The 21,365-nt window shown below is 40.4% G+C and overlaps 1 protein-coding gene across 1 annotated transcript in view; it reads left to right on the top strand.

Annotated features, from left to right (window-relative positions):
• The window catches only part of LOC128821672 (paralemmin-2-like), a 123,633-nt gene that overhangs the window by 97,319 nt on the left and 4,949 nt on the right, over positions 1–21,365 (top strand). The window contains exons 4-6 of the mRNA XM_054002859.1: positions 9,738–9,852; positions 10,466–10,487; positions 18,547–18,648. Coding sequence (XP_053858834.1) covers positions 9,738–9,852; positions 10,466–10,487; positions 18,547–18,648 — 239 coding nt within the window. The remainder of the gene's footprint in view (positions 1–9,737; positions 9,853–10,465; positions 10,488–18,546; positions 18,649–21,365) is intronic.

Here is a 21,365-nt window from a genome sequence, read left to right as displayed (position 1 = left end):
TGAATCTCTGCAAGAATTGCTGTGCATGACCCTCATGAGCTCCCTGCAAAGAACAGATGGGAGCACAGAGAGCGCCTCCCCAGGTCTCGTAGGCAGACAAAACAGATAGTTGAGGAAAAAGCTGCAGGGACCTGAGGTCCAGACAGAAGACAAAATACCATCTCCAGCCCTAGCTAACAATGTTTCCTTTAAAACCAGTCTCCCATGTGTTTTGCTTTTCAATGCATCAGTGCCTGCACTCTGAGCTTGCAGAATTTTATGACATTTCTGCTGTAGCCCCTTCAGGAGAATGTCCCTAAGCACCACGTCTACATGTCTTTTGAACTCTTCCAGGAACAGTGCACGCATCACTTCTGTGGTCAGCCTGTTCCAATGCTTGGCAGACCTTTCAGTGAAGAATATTTTCTCTAGTATTTTCCCTAATAAGAATAAGAATATTTTAATAATAAAATATTTTAGGAATATTTTAATAATAAAATATATTAATAATATTTTCCCTGATCCTCTGGCACAATATAGGGACATTTCCTCTTGCCTTGTCACTTTTTACCTGGGAGAAGAGACTGATCTGCACTCTAACATCCCTTCAGGTAGTTGTGTAGACCAGTGAGATCTCCCCTGAGCCTCCTTCTAGAGTCTTCCCCAACTTTGTGGCCCTTCTCTGGACATGCTCCAGCAACTTGATGCCTTTCTTGGAGTGAGAGGCTCAAAACTCAGCACAGGACTCGAGGTGTGGCCTTATCGATGTCAAGAAGAGGGGGAGAGCCATTGCCCTGGGCCTTCTGGCCATGCTATTCTTGATACAGGCCAGGATGCCATTAGCAGTCTTGGCTATCTGGGCACACTATTGGCTCATGTTCAGATGTCTGTTGACCAGGTGGGCTCAGATGGGTGGTTGACCAGCACTCCCAGTTCATTTTCTGCAGGGCATCTTTGCCTTGCTTGTGTTCTGTCGTGAGCACCCCATGAGCCTTAGCAGCTCATTTCTCATCTGATACTGTAAATCAGAGACAAAAGGCATATTCCCAGTTTGTACATAGGAGGCTGGAATCTCTTCAGAGAAAATACTTAAAGTCTTGTTTTTCTGTTTAATTTCCCTTCACTTAAAAAGCTGATAGAGATTTTCCAGGCCTCTTGCCGTCCTGTAAATGCTTCTAGGTAGCTCAATGTGTATCTCCAGTATACCAGTATGTACAGGATTTGCAGAAAAACATCTGTCTTCCTTGGCAGCTTGCAGTGTGGGCACTGCATTAAGGTCATGCATTCATTTTGGTTGTACATCTGCGCTAACCTTAGGTAACTGCAGCAGCTAGCACTGCTTCATAATGGAAGAATGAGCACTCAGCCATCATCCCCCAATTGCTCTCCCTCTATTTCTTGGATGTCTCCCAAGATATAAATAACACAATCCACAGCTCAACTGCTGACATCTGTTGCTAAAACTAAACGAATTTCATGTGCATAACTGCTACAAGCCAACAAGCTGTTTTTCACAGGACTGGCCACACCTGTGTCACTTTTTAAGTTTCTGGGTGCGTGTTGCTGTGTACAGGGACTCTGTGCTGGGGAAAATTGCGCTTGCAAACCTCCTTCACACAGACCACACCGTGCAACATGAGAAAATTTTATGATCAAAAGTCACATTGGTATGGTATTCCTTTGCACTCTTGTGTGTTCTTAGACATCCCAGGACATCTGTCCTGGTGCTTGTCCTGCCAATTTTACTTAAAGCCATGGGAAAGCAAGCAGGTTTCTGCAGGATTCAGTGTCTTCCCTGAGTCGTTGTACTTTCACCTTTCAATTGCAAAGTACAGCACGTATCCTCTCTCAAATGGCTATTTTATCTTCCTTGCCTTTCTTCTGCCATCCCAGTGAGTACCAAACAATGAACCACAGACGATGCGCCTCTGTACTTGCAGTGTAAGTCCTGTTTGTTTTCTGATGTGACAACCTGTCTGTCTAGACACAAAGATTTGCATGTCTGGTTCTGTGCAGGCCAAGCATTTTATATCAGTTGTGGCTCTTACTTCGTTTGCCTTAATATTTTGTACACTGGCCTGTGAAGCTCCAGAGGCAGGAGGCCTGGATCTGGGAGGATAGAAGAAAATGAGAGTAATGATAAAGAGAGAGAAAACCCAGCTTCAACAGGAAGAGCCTAAATAACCATTTTCATCTTACCTGGCTGGGTCAAGAAACCAGAACATTTCTGCCATTTCTTTTAAATACAAGTGGTCCAGAGGCTGGATGAATCAGGAGCCAGATGCCACCAGGGCAGGTTAAGGCATCAGGGTGTTTACTTGACTGATCAGGAATTTGGCCAGATCTGCCAGGTTCTGTCTGGAGCCTGGTCAGGAGCACAAACAGGAGCTTCCTGATCCAAACACTGTTATAAGCACACAGAGAAAACAAGTAGACTCTGCTCTTTCACCTCTTTGATCACTGGCCACTGACTGGGTTCAGAACAGGTCTTTTTTTAAACTTTTTTCCCCCTCCGTTCCCAAAGGAGGGTCTAGCCATGTACTCCTCTGCTCTAAGGGCAAGCATCCAAGGCATAGTGATTCACTGATTTCCAGTAATGATCTGCCATCTCCTGAGCCAGTGGGAAGTTTTCAAGGTTGCGGTCTCACCCAGGCTGGAGACATCTCCCATTTGAAGAATACTGGAAGAAGTGGGCTTAGAAAGATTTACACTGGTAAAAGTCCAAAAACAAATGTGGGCTGTAAGTGCCATGAGGGCAAAAAGTTTTGTGTTACAGTGATATGAGGAAATCATACTAGGCTGAGGTAACATTTTAAGAAGAGAAAATGCAGCTCATGAAGAAGTAGTTTCAGTTAGAGGAAGAATCACACCAGAGTGCTGAAGGCTCCCATATTTGAGAGATTTAATGCTGTATCAGGCAAACCTGATAGGCAAAAGTTAATATGGAAACATTGTTGATTTGGCAAGGGAAGGGGCTCAATTGTATAACTTCTTCAATTCCAGGTCAAAAAATTTACATTATATTAAGTCTTCGACATCCAGAGCAGGCAACATTGTAGTAATTAAATCAAAGTAATGGTTGTTGTGTTTTCCAACTCATCCTGCTTAGCTCAAGAAGTCCTGTGGCCAATGCTTGACTTGGTCACCTTGGTTTGTCTAGCATGAATTAACCTCTTCCTACACCAGGCAGATGCAGAATATCACACTCCCTTTGTGTATGTGTGTATACACATTTACTTCAGATAGCAAAGTGAATTGTGGAGTTCTACTTCTTAAGTTCCTCAGGTGGTAGGGGGATGCAGCTTTTTCCAGGTGGAGGGTTTCTCTTCTCATGTGTCCAGCAAAATTGATGTGGACTACCAGAGCCTGAATCTCATGCCTGAATCTCATATCCAAGCACTGGATGGCAATGAGGGATTCCCAGTTTTTCAAGTCATGGAGGTTTTGCCTTTTCAAAGATGTTAATTAAGTTTGCAGCTCTTGAATTTCAACTGCACTCTGTAAACAACAATCTGTTCAAAATCATAAGATGTGCCCTGCCAGCTTTCCTCTTTGAAAGTGAGCTGTTCAAAAAATGATGAGCACTGCAAAAAGACTAAACTAAGAGGTATTGAATTACTCAACTCTGAAAAACATTTCAGCCTGCAACAGACCTGAAATCAAGCAGATTTTTTTACCATCAGCACTGGCTGTGTGTTGATACAGAGTGACATCCACAAATGGTCCTACTGGGTTCAGCAACAACTGCTGCTGTTTGCTAAGAAAACTAAGCCAATGTGGAAAATAAACCGAAGATTATTCAGTGATTTCCCCTCCCCTACAGCAGACAAAGGGTACTGTTCACAGCTGTGGCATGTAGGTTTTGGCTCCAGTTTCATAGGCATTCTGGCTTACACACAGGTTGCTAGTGCTTGGTAGTTGATTCAGGTAATAGAAAGTTTGTCAAGAGTTGAGGTACTGGACTAGGATCCAGTTATGTTGGTTTAAAAGACTTACATGTCTTTCAGGGACACTCTTTGCCCTTGCAAGTTCATTTTCCAAGGTTGTTCTGACCCTGGGTCAGCTAACAGGTACCCTGTTGCCCCTAGAAGAAATGGGAGTCCCATGGAGCAGAATATTTTTGCCAGTGAACTTTTGCAGAAGTCACTGTACTTCCAGGAGGGTGAACCTAACATGTAAAGTTTCAGTTTCTGGTTTTGCTGTGTGGTCAAAAGATACCTGAAGGCAAAATCCAAAGGTACAGAGAGAATGTAGAGATCAGTTTCTTCCCTTCAGACAAGCACAGTTATCCCTAAACTTGGTATTTAATTCTCTGTTCAGTAAATATCAGGGGTTTGTTGCAGTGTTCTGCTTGTGACTCTGCCATTTTAATAGCATCTGTAACACCTCAGTATGTTCAGCTCTGAGAGACCTGATACTAATTACTGTCTTATTTGTGGGTTTTATATCAATTTGATTTATGGTGTCAGTCAAGCAGTAGCAAAACAATCAGTTAAAGTTGAACCATCCCCCACTCCACGTATGCATCCGTCACCTTTTCCCTTCAAGTGTTTACTGTGATTAGGTCTTTCCTGTTTTTCTCTTAAGTTCTGAATACTTGTATACTTTCCTTGTTAGTCCTAATGGATGTTCTTTTTTCCACTGACATGCCAGTGTGTATACTGCGGACATAATTTTTATTACATTTCTGTTTTCACTGCAGAAATTGCATGAGTATTTCTCAGGTACAACCCCAAATGCATAGTTAGCACAGCCAAAGAAACTGGTCCATAAATCTGCAGCTGTTCTCCCTGTTTATAATGCTGTTACCTTCCTACCCTGGACAACAAAACACTGCTAAGCCAAATGTAGATATCTCTAGAACTCTGTGTCTGCTAGAGTTAATTAGCTGGATAGAGAAGGCTGTTTTCTTCAGGCATAGTTCTGCTGACTTAGGATTTGTGTGTTCAAACCAGTGTGATTCTGCATCAGCATCTGCATTCACTCTGTTAATGCCCCACAGGACCATACTCTGGGTTTCTCCTGGGGTTGAGGAAAGGCATCTCGGGTCAGAACAGCCTCTGCTTTTAAGTGAAGAGGAAAATGATAGGCCAAGTTTGTGGGTTTCAACATCACAGTGTGGGAAACAGAAGAAACAGAGGAAATCCTTCATCTGAGAAAGTACATTCAGCACCTTCAGAGCACAAAACAGAGACCTGTATCCAAGTACAATGTTTGCTGGGTAGTGAGCACTAAATGTAAATGCACATGTACACATTCCACAGTTCCAAACCTCACCTTCTGCCTCTTCACCTCTTAGATTTCCCTGCTTAACTCCCCTTACTGTCACCTAAAATACAGTATTCTGTCCTACCTAACAGCTCCTGTGGTCCATATCCCTGCATCTCTTCAGGAGGATTCATGTGCTGTTTCTGCCTCTTGTCTTCTCAGAAGCTTCACTGGCTGCCTTGTCCACACTCATGTAGTGCCCAGTTAGGTCAAAATCCCACCAAACACACAGAGCAGGCTTCTTTTATCAGCCTGGTACATCTCCTTCCCCTGCAGTATTGTAAGGTTCTGGTCTGAACTTTGTAGGTCTTGGTAGCAACAGAGTCTAAAAGAGAAGGCCTGTAAGTAGCCTTATAATATATTTTTCCCCCATCATTCAGGAGTTTCAAGACCCAGCTGGAAGAAGCCATGATCATACTGGCCTGACCACAGCTGGCTCTGCTTTGAGCAGGAGGTTGGGCTAGAGGCCTCCCAAAGTCATTTCCAGCCTTTATTATTCTAGAAGCCTGTATTCTTACTAACTGAGGAATCTGGGTCACCCAAATGACAGCAAAATACTGTCCAAAATACAGCATCCTTTTAGCTGTTTGTGCTTCCTTCCTCTTCAAAGCAGGGCAGCACTGTTAACATGAGAAGGAAAGTCACTTAGCTCCTAGCTTATACAAACAGCCCCCCCTGAAAATCCTCTTGTACTCTTGGATGTTTATAGCAGCCATGCATTAGAGAAAGCTGCAGGACAGACAAGCAGCAAGGCAGGTTTGGCCTTCTGAGTGACAAAATTTCCCATCCCAGGTTTCTTCTTATAGAAACAGTTTAGCAAATCTCAATCATCAAGTAGCTGCCTGGGCCAATGAAGCAGAAATACTAACAATCTGTTTTATCTTCTGCCTTATCTGAATCTGCATTTTCTTTCTTAATTTTCTTCCCTAAAACACTTCAGATATTGTAGTTGTTTATAAAACTGGCCATCTTTCAAAGGCCAGCCCAAAATCTGCTACGAAGTCTGCTAAGGAACAAGGGAATTACAGAGTTTCCTTGCCAGGTGTCAAATGACAAGGCATATCCTTTTTAATCTGGGCTAGAAGAAAAGGAGATTCTTTGATATTTAACAGGTTTACACAGGAAGAATGTAAGGCCTTTGTATATGTATGTATGTGTACATGTGCACTCTGAATGAATTTATTACTGTTTAAGCCACTATACAACACGTTGCTCAAAACAGATGCTAGTGCATTTATTTTTCAGATCAAATTTACATTACTCTTTTGTGTGTTGCTATCAAAAAATCAGGCACTTCTCCTTACCATTGAGCAATTCTGATTATATGAAACTCACTAAAAAAGTAAACCATGCAAAGCAACCTTCAATTTGCATGATTTAAATTTTTGCATTGCTGGACCATATGTAAAAGGACAGCCCAAATAAGTGGTGACAACTCCATGTCCAAATTTTTCAAAGAGACCTGTGGTATTGAAGTGGTTTACTAAGGAATATATACAACAGTTCACACAGAAACTCTGACCCTGAGTATTTACGTTGCCTCAGCAGAGGTGCCTCAACCCTTAGGCCTAGAGAGCACAAATTAGAGTGATATAAATTTAGCAACAATGTAAGACACAACCTCCTGTGGATGCTGATGCCTGGTAAATGACCCCTGAGCTTTGTAACAGGTATATTCTAGTGAAAGATCTGTATTTTTCCTGCAATTTTTCTGCATTCTATGTAGAGCCTGGGTGACTCTCAGTCTACCTGTGCTGATTTCAGTGAGGAAAAACCAATTGCCTCAATATGACAAGTTTTGTGCATTCTTCAGTGTCACACTGAAGTTCTCTAATAGCTTAATCCATGTTTCTAAATCCTGGTGGCTCTATCTCCATCTTTATCATCTTCAGCAAGTTGTTGTCAGTATCACTTCTGGGAAAGTGAAGAGGGGATTCAGAAAAAAAAAAAACCACACTGAGAAGAAAAATCAGAACAACTAGATACCTTGTCAAAGCAGAGTAATGTAATGTCTCATCTGCCCAACTCATTTTAATGGTGAGGGTAGGCTGGCACAAAACAACTGAGGAAGTGAACCAGGAGGTGTAAAACCAAAAGAGAAAGCAGTCAGAAAGTAAGGAAATATAGATCGAATCAGTTGCTATCTGTGCATGTCCAAGTGCACATGTGCATTTGTTAGAAGAAAACTTTCTCTGCAAGACCAAACAATTAATGACCTTCTCCAATCTGAGCTGGTGTACAAAAAATTAGTGACTTTTGGTGACCCCAAATTACAGGGAGTTTACTTGCTTATAACCATGCATTAAGTGAGTTGCATCATATACTCAGTTTTCATTGTCATAAACTACTAACTAATGTCCAGTTCATTTGAAAAAAAAAAAAAGGGCTTCTTTCTTCTCTCTGTATTTCATTGTTGCCAACTTCTACACACTCCCATTTTTCAGTTTCTTTCCACGTAAAATAGCAAGCAAAATGTACTAGTTTACAGAATATGCATCCTGAAAATATCAATCCTGAATATGCTTAGTGACTCACTGGGAAAGAAGTGAAATATACCAGTAAACCCTGATTTACCCAGCCACACAATATATTTTCACCAGGCAGCACAGCAGAACATTTCAAATGTCTTTATCAGCAAGGTGCAAATGTATGTGAATCTACAAATCATTTCAAGGGATAGAGAAGGAAAAGGAGGTACCTAGCTGGGGACTTCTAAGTTCTTTAATTTAGCAGGAGTGTGGGAAATGCCTGACCTGAGTGATGAATTTTTCACGTCACTAGGCATTTAAAAAAATCAAGATAGAAAAGTCAAGAGGATATTTTGAAAAATTTCTTCCTGAATTACAACATGAGGGGGAATAGTCATCCTGGATCAAACTGTTCCATTGCAGCAGAACAAAATACTTAGTTACATTTTTTTTTTTTTATCTATTATGTTTTGTATTATTTTGGAGGAAAGATTAAATGGATTGAAGCATTACTCTCCAACAGTTCATTTTAAAATTATTGCAATTAAGCCATTTCAATTTAGTGATTGAGGGTATTACCTTTAATGGCAGTTCAACAAATCACCATGAATCTGAGACTGTTAATTATTCACACACTTTAGGAGAGTAAAATCTGCTTTTTTCCATCTGCAACAACTTGAGCCTCTAATACTTTTCCCTCCCTCTAATACTTTTCCCTCCCTCTAATGAAAAGCATTATCAGTAAATGCCACAAATCTTTCATCATCATACAATTAAAAAGTGGGGGGAAATTTCCCAGGTGGGTGCCTGAAGTTAGACCCCTGTATCTATATTTGAACAGAAGACTTCCATAAGATCTGTCAGATCTGTCAAAGAAGCAACTCCTCCTTCTCTCCTCCCTACATCACCTTCTCCATGCTCTCTGCCTTGTGATTGAACAAGAATTAGTGGAGTCTTGAGCTGATCAAGGCTGGAAAAGAGCAAAAATACTAAAATTGAACCATCAGCATGTGTGTCAGTATCCTTATCCTTCATTTGAAAAATGGTGACAGAAAGGCAGTGGTCACATTCAAGGAAATATGTTTCAACAAACTATGAGCAGCTACAGATCTTTTGGTAGACAAAGGAAGTTTTAGGTACTCCAAATACATGTCCAAATATATTAATCTTGGCTTATTTTATATGTATTTTTTTTCAAAAATGAGAAAACAAACACAGTTGCACATATAAAAGGAGGAGAATGAGGAGAAAGAGGGAATATTTCTGCATCTGCATAAATCATGTCAATTAAAGGAGGTTTGAGTTAAAGTAATGGAGAATCTAAGCTCTATAAAAGTGTGTTCCAAATCATAATCAATTCATCTTAAGGTGTGAGGTGTCAGCCATTAAGTCTTGACAAGAGAAATGAGAGTCCTGAGTGTTTACTGTCTAGTAGAGTAAGTTTATTTTCTAAACAGTCTATGTATTTTGTTAGCCAAAGTCTCTGGGGACCCCAGTGTTATGCAGTAACAGTTGAAAGCAGAGATAGCTATCCCAAAGGAGAGTGGGAAAAGTATGGGTTCAAGAGAAGCTCCTACGACAACTGGTTGACTGCCAGTTTCCAAAAATTATTTCCAGTTTTATTGTCTGGAGTATGGAAACATTAGAATATATTTATTACTTTAAATACTACTGAATATTCATAGTTATATCCTGTACTGTGATTTCTAAAATGAAAGTAAAAATCAGAGATGTTATGAGAATTGGAATGAAGGGATACTGAAGTATATTTTTAGTTAATCTGCATATGCTTTTGCGGATGTGGATAAGATAATCACTGTTTTTCCTGAAAATAAATCTGTTCGTTTTACAAATAATTCATGGGCCCTTCAAGTGTTAGGAAATCAGTTGTGAATAGTAAAAGACAAAATTGTTTCTGATGACATTTGAAATGCCAGTTAATATCTCAGAAACACTTTCTCATTGAACTAATTTTTACATTTTATTTTTGTGTGTATGTGCATGTCTGTATGTCTTCCACAGACTGGAACAAGAAATACAGAAATTAGAAAGTGAAGAATCACAAATATCTGCCAAAGAACAAATAATTTTGGAGAAACTAAAGGAGACTGAGAAATCCTTTGACAACTTGCAAAAGGTATTTAAAAAAAAAAAGGCACTTGAGCACAGATTGAAACCAAAGTGTACTCTTAGCTCCATTTGGGAGCAGGTTATAATTCATGCACTTAAGGAAAGAGTGAGGGCAGTTTCAGAGCACCTAGCTTAAACCAATATGAGCAAGACTAGAAAAGACAGAGTGGCATCAGGTCTATTCTGGTTGGGTTTTTTGGGTTTTTTCTTCCATCCCAGCTTTTTTTGAAAAGGGATTTCAGAGGCTATCTCCCTATTGACAGGGAAGCCACTTGAGGTTTAAGGGGCCTTTCAGCCCCTCTTAAAGATATCAGCAGGATCCTGAGAGTATTTAAAACTTCCCTGCTCTCATGGCATCCAGAGAAGGTAGCATTTGCCACAAATGCCACCTCAAAACATTACAGCCTGCAACAAAAAGCAGAGCTCTTAATCTAGTTGCACCACGTCCCCCTCCTCCAGTCTATGATGGCACCTAAATCCAAGGAGCATCAATCACAGATACCCATTAAAATTTCCAAAGAACCATAAAAGCAAGCCTAGCATAAAAATCAAGATGTAAAGCAAATTAAACCTGAAATATTAAAGGTTTAACCAAACATCCTATTTTTTTCTCTTTACAGAGTTTCCCCCACCAGGATGGTGGTAAGTGCCTTTTTATTATTGTATAGCTTTGGGTTTAACACAAGTTTTTACTATAGCTTTGTTGCAAAGAGTTGAAGAGTGGGGTTTCTTTCCTTCATTGTGTGTTTCTGATTTCTTGCTAGAGCCATTACCTTTTTCTTTGGTATTTCTATAATGCAAGCATAAACGTCATTGTTGTGGTAAAACAGTATTGCATTGGCAGGGTTCCACCACTTCTTATGCTCACACAAAGGGAAAGAACAGCATGAATAACTTAAAGCAGACATCATACAATTTCTGTGCTATTGACCCCTTTCACCACGTGATAGCTCTGCACTACAGACTCCTTCTCACCTCTCTGTGGTCAACCTTCTCCGTTGTATGTGCTCATGCTCTGTTCATAACCAGCTAAATTCTATGAGGACTATTCCTAATACAGAGGAACAACTATTAAAAACAGATTTCACTGATGAACAATATTCTCCATATGATGATTCTTGCAGAAGGAAAACTTCACTTGGTTGGATGAGGATGTAGTAATCCCTAGCTTATTAACTCAGTGTTATACAAAGTGTGAGCTCTAGGTGTCTGAGTGAATAAATAATATGCATGGTTCCCAGGAAGCTGGAGAGACCCTTGTAGTACCACCCCACGATCCTTAGGACCCTGGAAGGATGTCATGCTAAGGCATTTGCAGATAAATATGAGCACCAGATACTCATTCTCAGTACATGTCTTTGAAGTGACAAAATAATGAGGTTAAGACTACCTTCTCCAGCTGCTGTAACTGTATTGTGAATGCAGATGAGTAACATGTAAGATGATCCCAACATGAAAACAATGGGGTACAATGGAAGTTACTATGTAGTATTTGAGTTGACTTGGACCTGTCTTTTCCAGGTGATTAATATTACTTACTAAAAAGTAAGTCAAAGACCTAGTTCAGAAATTTTCATTCTTACTAGCAATATAATCCAAGTGTTTTGTTAAATGCTATTGTTTAAAGAAAAAGAAAAAGAAAAAGAAAAAGAAAAAGAAAAAGAAAAAGAAAAAGAAAAAGAAAAAGAAAAATCCCAGATAGTATGTTCCTTTGTAAGAACTTAGTCTTCCTTCTCTCTGAAGGATTTGAATTTGGCTACCACTAAGTGGTAATTGCAAATACTTTGTACTTATGCAGAGTTACACCATGGTCATTAGTAAGTTTCTTAAATAGGAACAGTGCCTGCAGGAATTAGCAACCAAAGTGCTCAGGAGTTTCTATGACTCCTGCAAGGTGCAGCCTGCATCTTCATGTGTCTTGTAACAGCAAAGGAACCAAAGGAAGCCCCAGCTAACAATTATGAAGTGGTAGTTTCCTTGAAGGTATGTAGCAACGTGGTATTTCATTAGGTTCAAAAGGGGCCCTCATGCTCTCCAGATTTTGCCTGCTTTCAGTGGATCCCTTCTTGACAGTCTGAGCCAGAATTAAGGACAGCTTGTAATTTCTGAAAGGTAACAAAGAACTACAAAAATATGTCAAAGAGAAGAGAGCAATTCATGCAAGCAAATAGAGCAGGGGAGTTACATCTAAGTGAACTAGTCCCTCTCCTCTCCTCTCCTCTCCTCTCCTCTCCTCTCCTCTCCTCTCCTCTCCTCTCCTCTCCTCTCCTCTCCTCTCCTCTCCTCTCCTCTCCTCTCCTCTCCTCTCCTCTCCTCTCCTCTCCTCTCCAGCCACTGGCTAACCCAGGAAGGCTGTGTAAAACACAGACACAACCCGTCTGGCCAATTTCTTCAGTTGCTGTCACTTCATGAATGACTCCCAAGTCCATACATATCATGTTTGTTTGTTCTTTGTCTCTTTTTTTGTAAATGCAGTGACAGTACAAACATTTATTTAATCTCCCCATTGTGTTCCTGTGTATAATTTTGTGGTGACAGATATTTTGAGTGTGCAGGAAGCACTACTAGAAGATGTTCAGAGCCCAGAGAGGTCCAAGCAAAGGCTATAAGGGAAGGGGAGAAGTGGTGGTGAGCATCAGTGACTAATCAGATGATGCTGTTTGTCCTTCACAGTTTTCATAGAAAAAAAAAAAAAAACAAACAACAAAAAAAAAAAAAAAAAAAAAAAAAAAAAAAAAAAAAAAACAACCTGTTTGGCAGTGAGGATCTCTGAGCTTGAAATCATCCAGGCACAATTAACACAAATTCTACATTTTTCAGGGTACAAACACACTGCCTTCATAAATCACTGTGTAAAAGAAAGTAGAGCAGAAATGCTGAGACTGGGAGCTGTGGCCCTGTCACCTTCAGTTGTGACTGCCAGCTCTGTGATGGCTTGCAGCTGACAAGCTCTCCATTAAACAAGCTCTGAGATGATGCTAGGCATTACATTATTTGTTGGTGCTCAGGTCTGCAGTCAAAACCAAGCATGCTGCAATGCTATGCTGCATGCATGTCATGAACAAATGGAAAGGAGAGAGCTCCTGCTCCATGTGTGTATATTTATTTCTCAATGTATATATAAAATAAAAGGCACATCTGATATAACCCCCTTGTCTGCCGAATTTCCCTCAGAGGTAAGTGCATCCTCTGCAATATTTGGCGGTTTGTACGCAAACTAATTGCTACTACTTCAGCCAACATACAGAAGACATAATTACAGTAACTGGACAGTTTGCACAAACCTCTGTTTGAATTTTGTATGTATTAGCATATATTTGGCCAAGAAGTGGTCTAGGAAATCTGACCTGAATTATTTCTTTTATTTATTTATTTTACCCAGAATATTGTTTAGAAACTCTTCTGGCTTTCTGTCCTCTGATCTTGACAAACTGTTCCCCCCAAGAGCAAAACAGACAAGTGTGCCCTCAGAGAAGTCAAGTATAGCTCTTTGAAGAATTCTTTCCACATGTCCTGTAAAAATCATCAGCAACTGATTTTCAGTTGTAGGCTTTTGATGACTTTTAAATTCAGCCTCCATCTAGAGCTGCCACAATTACAGCACCTCTGTCTACCTGAGTAAAAATCATTTATTGCCACCCTTGGAGTGTGACATGAGTCACACTCATGGATAGCTTCCTATCCATCCTACACGTGAGCCTTGGCCAGGAGAATAGTGTGGGAAACTGTGCCAAAGGCTTTGCTGAAGTCTAAATAAACATAATCCACTGCTGTCCCAATGTCAATAGAAGATGTTATTATGTTCAAGAAGGTGATTAATTTAGTCTGTCATTATTTGTCCTCAGTAAATCCATTATGGCTTTTCCCAGTCATCTGCTTTGTTTAGTTTGTAATGGTTTCTAGGAGGACTCATTCTGTCACTTGCCATGGGGACAAAGTAAGACCATAGTGCCTCCAGTTTCCTGGGTCCTCTTTTGGTCCACTCTTGTGGTATGACATTTTTGCCTCTTTTAGTCATCAGGGGCATCCACTGAACTGCGTATATTTCAAATATTATAGACAGTCTCCTTACAAAAATGTCAGGCATTTTCTTAACACTCCGGGGTGTGGATGTATGTATTTATGGACAAAAAAGGAGAAATCTGCCTTGCTACAATTGTTAGTGACTAGCTTCCGTGCACTACTTAAGCAGTGGTCTTGTGTCTTTCCTTCTGCTTACTGCTCACAAATACTGAAGAACCCTTTCTTCTTGACATGTTTTGCCAACTTTAGTCCTAGCTGATCCTTAATCTTCCTGACTGCATCTCTGCATGCCCCTAGCAAGTTGCTTGTAATGCCCAGGGGCTAACTGGCTGCCTTTCCACAACCAGTTTGTTGCCTTTTCTGCTTTTAATTACATATAACAGTTCATAGTTAAGCAAGGGAAGTCTTTTGTTTAGATTTCTTCCTTTGTCTTGTAAAGAATAGACCATTCTTGTGATTTCAGCAGGCACTTTCAAGCTCCCAGCACTCACAAACTCCTTTGATTTTCTTAGATGCTTCCAATGTAATCTCTCACAGCTAGGCTCTTGGCATATTGAAGTTGTCTCTTCCAAAGTTTAAGGTCTTCATCCTACTACTGTCTTCAATGTTCTAAGCAGGACCTTAAACTCCACAATGTTTGCTCATTGTATCCAAGGTGTCATTGGTTACCAATGTAAATCAAATAAATCTTCCTGGCTTGCAAGCAGTAAATCTAGCAGTGTGCTGCTCCTAGTCAGCATGTCCAGCATCTCTCAGAACAAGGAGTTCCTAAGACATTACGCAAACCTAATGGATGGCATGTGCAGTTTTAATTTTTTTTTCCAACAAATGTGGGGGTAATTGAAGCCACCCATGAAGACTGGGCTCGGTTGGCCCAAGACTTCACTGGGCAGCCACAGTAAGGTTTTGTTGGCTTCATCATCTTGACAGGGAGGTCAGTGCATAACACTCTCCTTAGTGATGAGCCCTCTAATCATGATCCTAAGGCATTAGTGAAATTGAACTGGCATGATCTCCACAGCTCTCCTCTATACACACAAGTATGTGTAACATAAAGTGCAACTCCACCTCCTCTTATTCCTTTCTTATCTTTCTGAAAATATTTGTAGCCATCCATTGTGGTCTCCTCATCATGAGAGTTTTCCCACCAAGTTTCTGTGATTCTTCTGGCAGTTCACTCTCTCTCACACACAAGGCTCTAGTTCCTCCTGCTTGTTGCCCACATTACATATATTGGTATACATGCACTTGAGATGGCTGTCCTTAGGCATCTTGCCTTCAGAAAGGGTTGGGCAGCATTTCTTACTGCTCTGATAGATGCACTCCCCCATAATGTTGTTTATAGATGTACAAGTGTCAGCTGTGGACCCTAACCACCAAGCTTGTTTAAGGCATGATTCAGTAAGTCAGAGCCAGACTATTCAGCTTCCAGCAAAAGCCTCCATTGATGTTCTTACAAATATGGTAGGAGGGCCAAAACCACTGCTCTTCCTGATGCAGTCCCATGCAGCCGCAGAGAGCTTTGTAGGTGGAAGAGCCCTGCCCTGGGAGTCAGTATTTGCAGAAGACGTATCACTAATTTTAGTGGTATGGACTTCTTAAAGAGAATCCGTCCCTTGGAAAATGAATCCATCTGACATTTGATCACAAGCCCCCATGTGGAAGCTATTCAGAGCAGCTCCAAAGGTTTAGCTTTGTGCAAGCACCCTTGAAGAATCACCATGCCCCATATGTTTTGCCAAGCTCTTATCTGTTAATCCAGAAGAGTGCCATACTCCTAAAATTCATTTTGCTGCAAGTAGTAAAAAATACACAGAACTAGTTTTATGTCATCCTTAGATATTAATAACTTATCAAAGACTGAAATGAAGATATAGAGGGCAGTCTGTTTAAATGCTATTTATGTTCTGTCTTCTCACGTGAACAAAATGCTAATTTGTGTCTCATCCATTCCTTGTAAATTAGCCTCTTATATCCTTCTAAAGGAGCTAAATGAAAGAGACCTTGTTGCCAGTGAGATAAAGGGAAATGAGCATATTTGCTTTGTTTGGAGGCTGGGTGGGGAAGGCAGCAACACGAGACAGGAGCTGGCAGAATCAACCAACCCCAACTTGTAGTCAAATACCCTATTTCTGACATGTGGCACCACCACTAGCTTCAGAAGGAACTACATGAGAATTGCACTGCCCTCCCAGCTTTCCCTGCTCACGACAAGGACAGATTGAAGCCCTGAAGCTAATTTTTTAAATATTTTATTATAATTAACATACAGAGAAGTTTCTAAACTAATTCAATACTAGCAGCATCTATCACTTAGCCTAGTACTGTCTCCTAAAGCAGGAGGCAAGGAAAAAAAAAACCCAACAGCTTACTAAGGTCCGCAGACATCTACCACATCAAAGTGAGAGTTCCACCATCAAGCTGTACAACTGATTTTCCCTACTGCTAGATGTCAATGATGCTCAATTCCCCCTATAAGCACAGGGGTAAAAATAAATATTTGCAAATAATTTTACCTCCTGCAGTGTCCTTGCATGAGAACTGTACCCTAGCCATGCCTGTTGATCCTCATGAACTGCAAAAGAAGTAAGGATGATTAGTTAAGCAGTTCAAGTCTGCATTGATTATGACATGAAACACATGTGATACATCTGTCACTCAGTCACTGGATGAGTGTGTACTGACACTACTGTTCCAAGAGGACACTCTGTGGGATGAATAATTACTAAGTTTGTGCTATTTCCAGAACACAAAGTGCCTTCTTTTCCTGGACCAGAAACACAATCCCCACTTCTTTGTTCTGAGAAATTACTTCAGTTTTCAATAACGGTGTACTCATTTGCTGGTGATATTTCCTAGAACAACAGCACCAAGCATTGAACCAATTTCTCATTAGAGGCAAGTGACCCTGCAAAAGAAGGCAGCTGTTGCTGGCCAGTGCTCAGTCAGCTGTGTGTCTTAAACAATTATTTTTTCTAGGTTCCACTGCTAAAAATACAAAACTTTGAGATACAGTATGCATTGAAATTATAAAAGTCCATTTGCCAAGTCTGCCATTTGTCTCCTGAAATATGAAATAAAATACCATTTGCCTGGATAGGCTTGGGGGTTTCTTCCAATTCATCTGATACAAACTGAACTCATTTATATACTAAATTTGTGGGGGTTTTAAATGAATTTGCACTGTGCCTCTCTGCCTTACTTTTCTGACACCAGAAGGGAGGAAAGAGGACTCCTTACCTGAGTTACCTATAGTGGTCTGCAGAGTGATGGAGTTTCATCCTGAGGTCTTATTTTTCTGCGTCCAGTATCAATCGTGGCCACCACTGACTGTTATGGGAGTAAAACAATTTCACTAGTATCAGGCCCAGTTTTCCTGCCAAAAAAGCTTTGGGATTAGAGGTGGCATATGATGTCCTTCCTGAGGACGCTACCAGGCATGGGTATTTTTTCTGGGAAGCGTGTTAGCTCATAGGGAATGTGATGAAAGTATCTTCCTTAAGCAGATGCAGTCAAACAGGTTACAGCAGAACATTTCATTTTCTCTCTCATTTCACCAGTTCCCTTTTATGGTCTGCACTGGTCAACCTCTCTCACCTGCTTGCTGGTCAAGATCTCCCACCTTGAAGCAGGGAGAGGCTTCAAGGAAGGGAGATTTTGCCTCCTACCCTGATACATTGAATAGGCACTACCAAGGGCTTGACAAATTTTACACTGAACTGGCAAAATACCCTTGGAGGAAAAAGAATTGTCTGTTTCACACCAAATAGGATTTTATATTTAAACATAAATTTAACCATTTAACAGAGCTGAAAACATTTCCAGTTGATAGGAAAGAATGTGATTTTTAATTTTTTTGCTTTTTTTGTTTTGGTGTGATGCCTGAACCTTAAGTCAGTTATTTGCACATCTCTCCTCTGAGCTCTCCTCTTAGCTCAGCCACTGAATTCAAGCAGAACAAAAAATGCTAGTTATATTTAACCCAGCCACAAAGTATCTCCAAAGAAATACTTTTAAATTTATTAATATATCTTTTAAAGTACACATTTAGCTTATGATAATCTCACATGTAAAACAAGTCAATCATTTAAGATCGCTTTCTACTAATTCAGTATTTATTAATGAATGATGGTATTGCAGCACTGGCAGGAACATAATACTTACTGAAGACAAAAACAGGTATCCTATCAATATCTATATGAGATTTCATAATTAGGTACATTTCAGCTTTAAGAACAAAAAACCAAATTCTGAATCAGTAATATTGGAAACAACTAGTTTATCCTATTCAGTCAACACTAGCATTTTTAGGCTTTTATATTTCTGTTTGAAATGTCATGTATTCTAGGTATCGCATTGGGTTTGGTCCTTACCTTTCCCACCCCACTCCCCATTTTAAAGCTCACTGACTTGATAAATCCAGAACCTCCTGACGCATAATTTTATGTGTTCATCTGACATAAGGTTTGAGTCATCTGGACCAATTCCCTCCTGCCTCAGCTAGTCTATTGAACACCAATCACAGGACAGTGACTTTGCACTTTGTTTGCTTTGATCCAATTATCTAGTACAAAGCTCCAGTGACTATTGTCAGGGCTGACAACACTCTGCTGTCTAAGCAATGAAGGCCCTGGGGCTCGTAGTACAAATCTAACTGTTTCCTGTTCTCTGACACCAGATGCAGTAAATTACATTTACTCCCAGATCCCTGAACTCCCAACCCTCTATTCACGAACAGCAGAGCCAGTTCCTGGGTGGGACGGATCAAGCAGAGTAGCTGGTAAGTTTCAAGGAACAAAGTATTATAATACCAGTCCAATAGCCATGAACTCTTTTTGTTATATTACTTCAATGAGTCTGGTGTCCCGATATCATTTATATGCCAGGAAATACTGATTGGTATATATTCTTGTAAATAAGTCAAGGCTTTTTGAACTGCAGTGAGTACTCTATGAACAAGGTAGCTGAGCTATATACAAGTACGATAGGAAATGCCTTTTTTTTTTTTTTTTTTTTTTTTTGAAACATGGAAACATTTAGTTCTCTCCATCTCTGCTGGTACAAATGCACAGTATTTAGGCCAAGATTTTGTGTCCTTTCTTGTACCTATGCAACTCCAGACAGGCACTCACAAGACCACATGCATTCTTCAAATATTTATGTCATTTATACTTCTTTGTATGCCATTCTTTCTTCTTGGGAAAAGATGGGCTTGTTTTGTGCTTGAAGTCATACAGAGAATTTTCTAACACTTATTTTTCAGATTATGTGTGTGTCTTAAATGTAACAACAAGACTATTAGAAGCTGTACATTTTTATTGTTTTCAAAATTCTTGTTTTCTAAACAATGTACTCCCTACGTCAAGAACGAATTGCTGGTGGCTACCTAAGAGGTGTCCCAAGGAAAGGGATAAAAGGTGGCTTACTTGAGAAATGGATTAACCAGCATAGCAAAGCAATGTCTGCAGCTAAGGCGCTGTGCACAGCTATGAAATGTGTAATTTTTTCCGTAAGTTCTGTTGCAAGCCATTCCAAAATCTTTCCTTCCACCAGTGCTTACCCTGATATGTCTTTAAAGCAAGCTTTTCTGTGAGTTTTGTGCCATTTTGTCGACAACAAGAAAGTAATAATTTCTTTCATATTTTGGATGACTCAGAAGCATTGTTAATGTAGTCCCTGATAAATGTATTGTGTGTGTGCAATAGGTGTTCTTAAAGGTCGCGTGTAACCATCCATCTTAAAACAGGCCCAAAGTGTAAGTAGATTTTTTTTTTTAAGAAAAGTTTCTGAATCCACAAAACAGGCAGAATCTAGATCCTTCTTTTGGCACGTTGGTATCTTGTCCTGAAATGCTGCATCATGTTTAACTGTAATTAAAGCTTCTGCAGAAACTTGTACTTGTGAATACTGGCTGTCATCTTCAAGTACTGCTTTCAGTTCCAACTCTATTGTCACATAGTTTTACATTCTATTAGTAGATCACATTTTGCAGTAAATATGCTTTGGTTAAATACATTTTAGCATCAATGTTAGTTCACTTTGCAACTACTTTGACAAGCTGGGCTGCTAGGTTTTCTCACAGAGAACAAACATTAGGCACATAGGCAGATAAGCAAGATTCTGTTATTCACTTCTCTCATATTTTTATGCATTTACTTAGCCAAGTAGCTTTAATGTGATTCCTGGGTTGGTCATAAACTACATGTTATGGCAATATCTAAAAACACTGCAGTAAAATTGCGGTAGGAGACGTGAAAATAAAATGTTGACAGAGTCAAAAGCTTAATCAAATTAGCCAGAGTTGAAATACAAAAGAATCACTCCTGTTAACTTTCTAGGACAGCATCCTCGAAGAAGTGCTATAATTTGTTGCCTGAAGTCTCCCTAATATATAAGGCATTGTTACATGACACTACTCCATACCATAGACAAAAATATGTATCTTGCAACTCTTCTTAAATATAGAACCATGGAATTTTAGATTTGGGTTGGAAGGAACTTTAAAGATAATCTAATTCCAAGTGCCCTGCCATGGGCAGGGATGCCATTCACTAGATCAGGTTGCTTAGGGCACCATCCAGGCCTGGCCTTCAAAAACTTGCAGGGATGGGGCATCCACATCTTCTCTGGGCAACCTGTTCCATGCCTCACCACCCTCTGAGTATTTAAATCTGCCCTCTTTCACTTTAAGACCATTGCCCTTTGTCCTGTCTCTATCTGCCCTTATAAAGTCCCTCTCCCTCATTTTTTAAGCCTCTTAGTAGTACTGGAAGGCTGCAATAAGGTCTCCACAAAGTTTTCTGTTCTCCAGGCTGGACAATTCCCTCTCAGTCTGTCTTCATGAGAGAGGTGCTTCATCCCTCTGATGATCTTCATGGCTCTCCTCTGAATCTGCTCCAAAAATGTTCATGTCTGCTTGTGCTGAGAACTGCAGACCTGGATGCAGTACTCCGGGTGGACAGAGTAAGGACAGGGTAGAGGGGGATAATCTCCTCCCTCAAGCTGCTGGCCACACTTCTTTTGGTGCAGCCCAGGATACAATTGGCTCTCTGGGCTGCAAGTGCACACTGTTTCCTCATATCCAACTTTTCATCCCTGAGAACCCCCAAGTCCTTCTCCTCAGGGCTGCTCTCAATGACTCCTTCTCCCAATCTGTCCTCACATTTGGAATTGCCTCGATCCAGGTGCAGCTCTTTGCACTTGCACTTGCTGGACTTCTTCTCATGGGCCCACTTCTCTGGTTTGTCCAGGTCCCCCTGGATGGCATCCCTTCCTTCTTTTGTGCCAGCTGCACTGCTCAGCTTTGTGCCATCTGCAGATTTGCTGAGGGTACCCTGGATCTCACTGCCCATGTCATTTATAAAGATACTGAAGAGCACCAGTCCCAAGAGAGAGCCCTGAGGAAAACCACTCATACCTGGCCTTCACCTGGACACAGAGCCATTGATCACAACTCTGGTTTCAGCGAGCCAGCCAATTCCTTATTTAACAAATAGT

Source organism: Vidua macroura, chromosome Z, assembly GCF_024509145.1.
Source record: "Vidua macroura isolate BioBank_ID:100142 chromosome Z, ASM2450914v1, whole genome shotgun sequence".
Lineage (NCBI taxonomy): Eukaryota > Metazoa > Chordata > Aves > Passeriformes > Viduidae > Vidua > Vidua macroura.
This window is presented reverse-complemented; position numbering and strand designations above follow the sequence as displayed.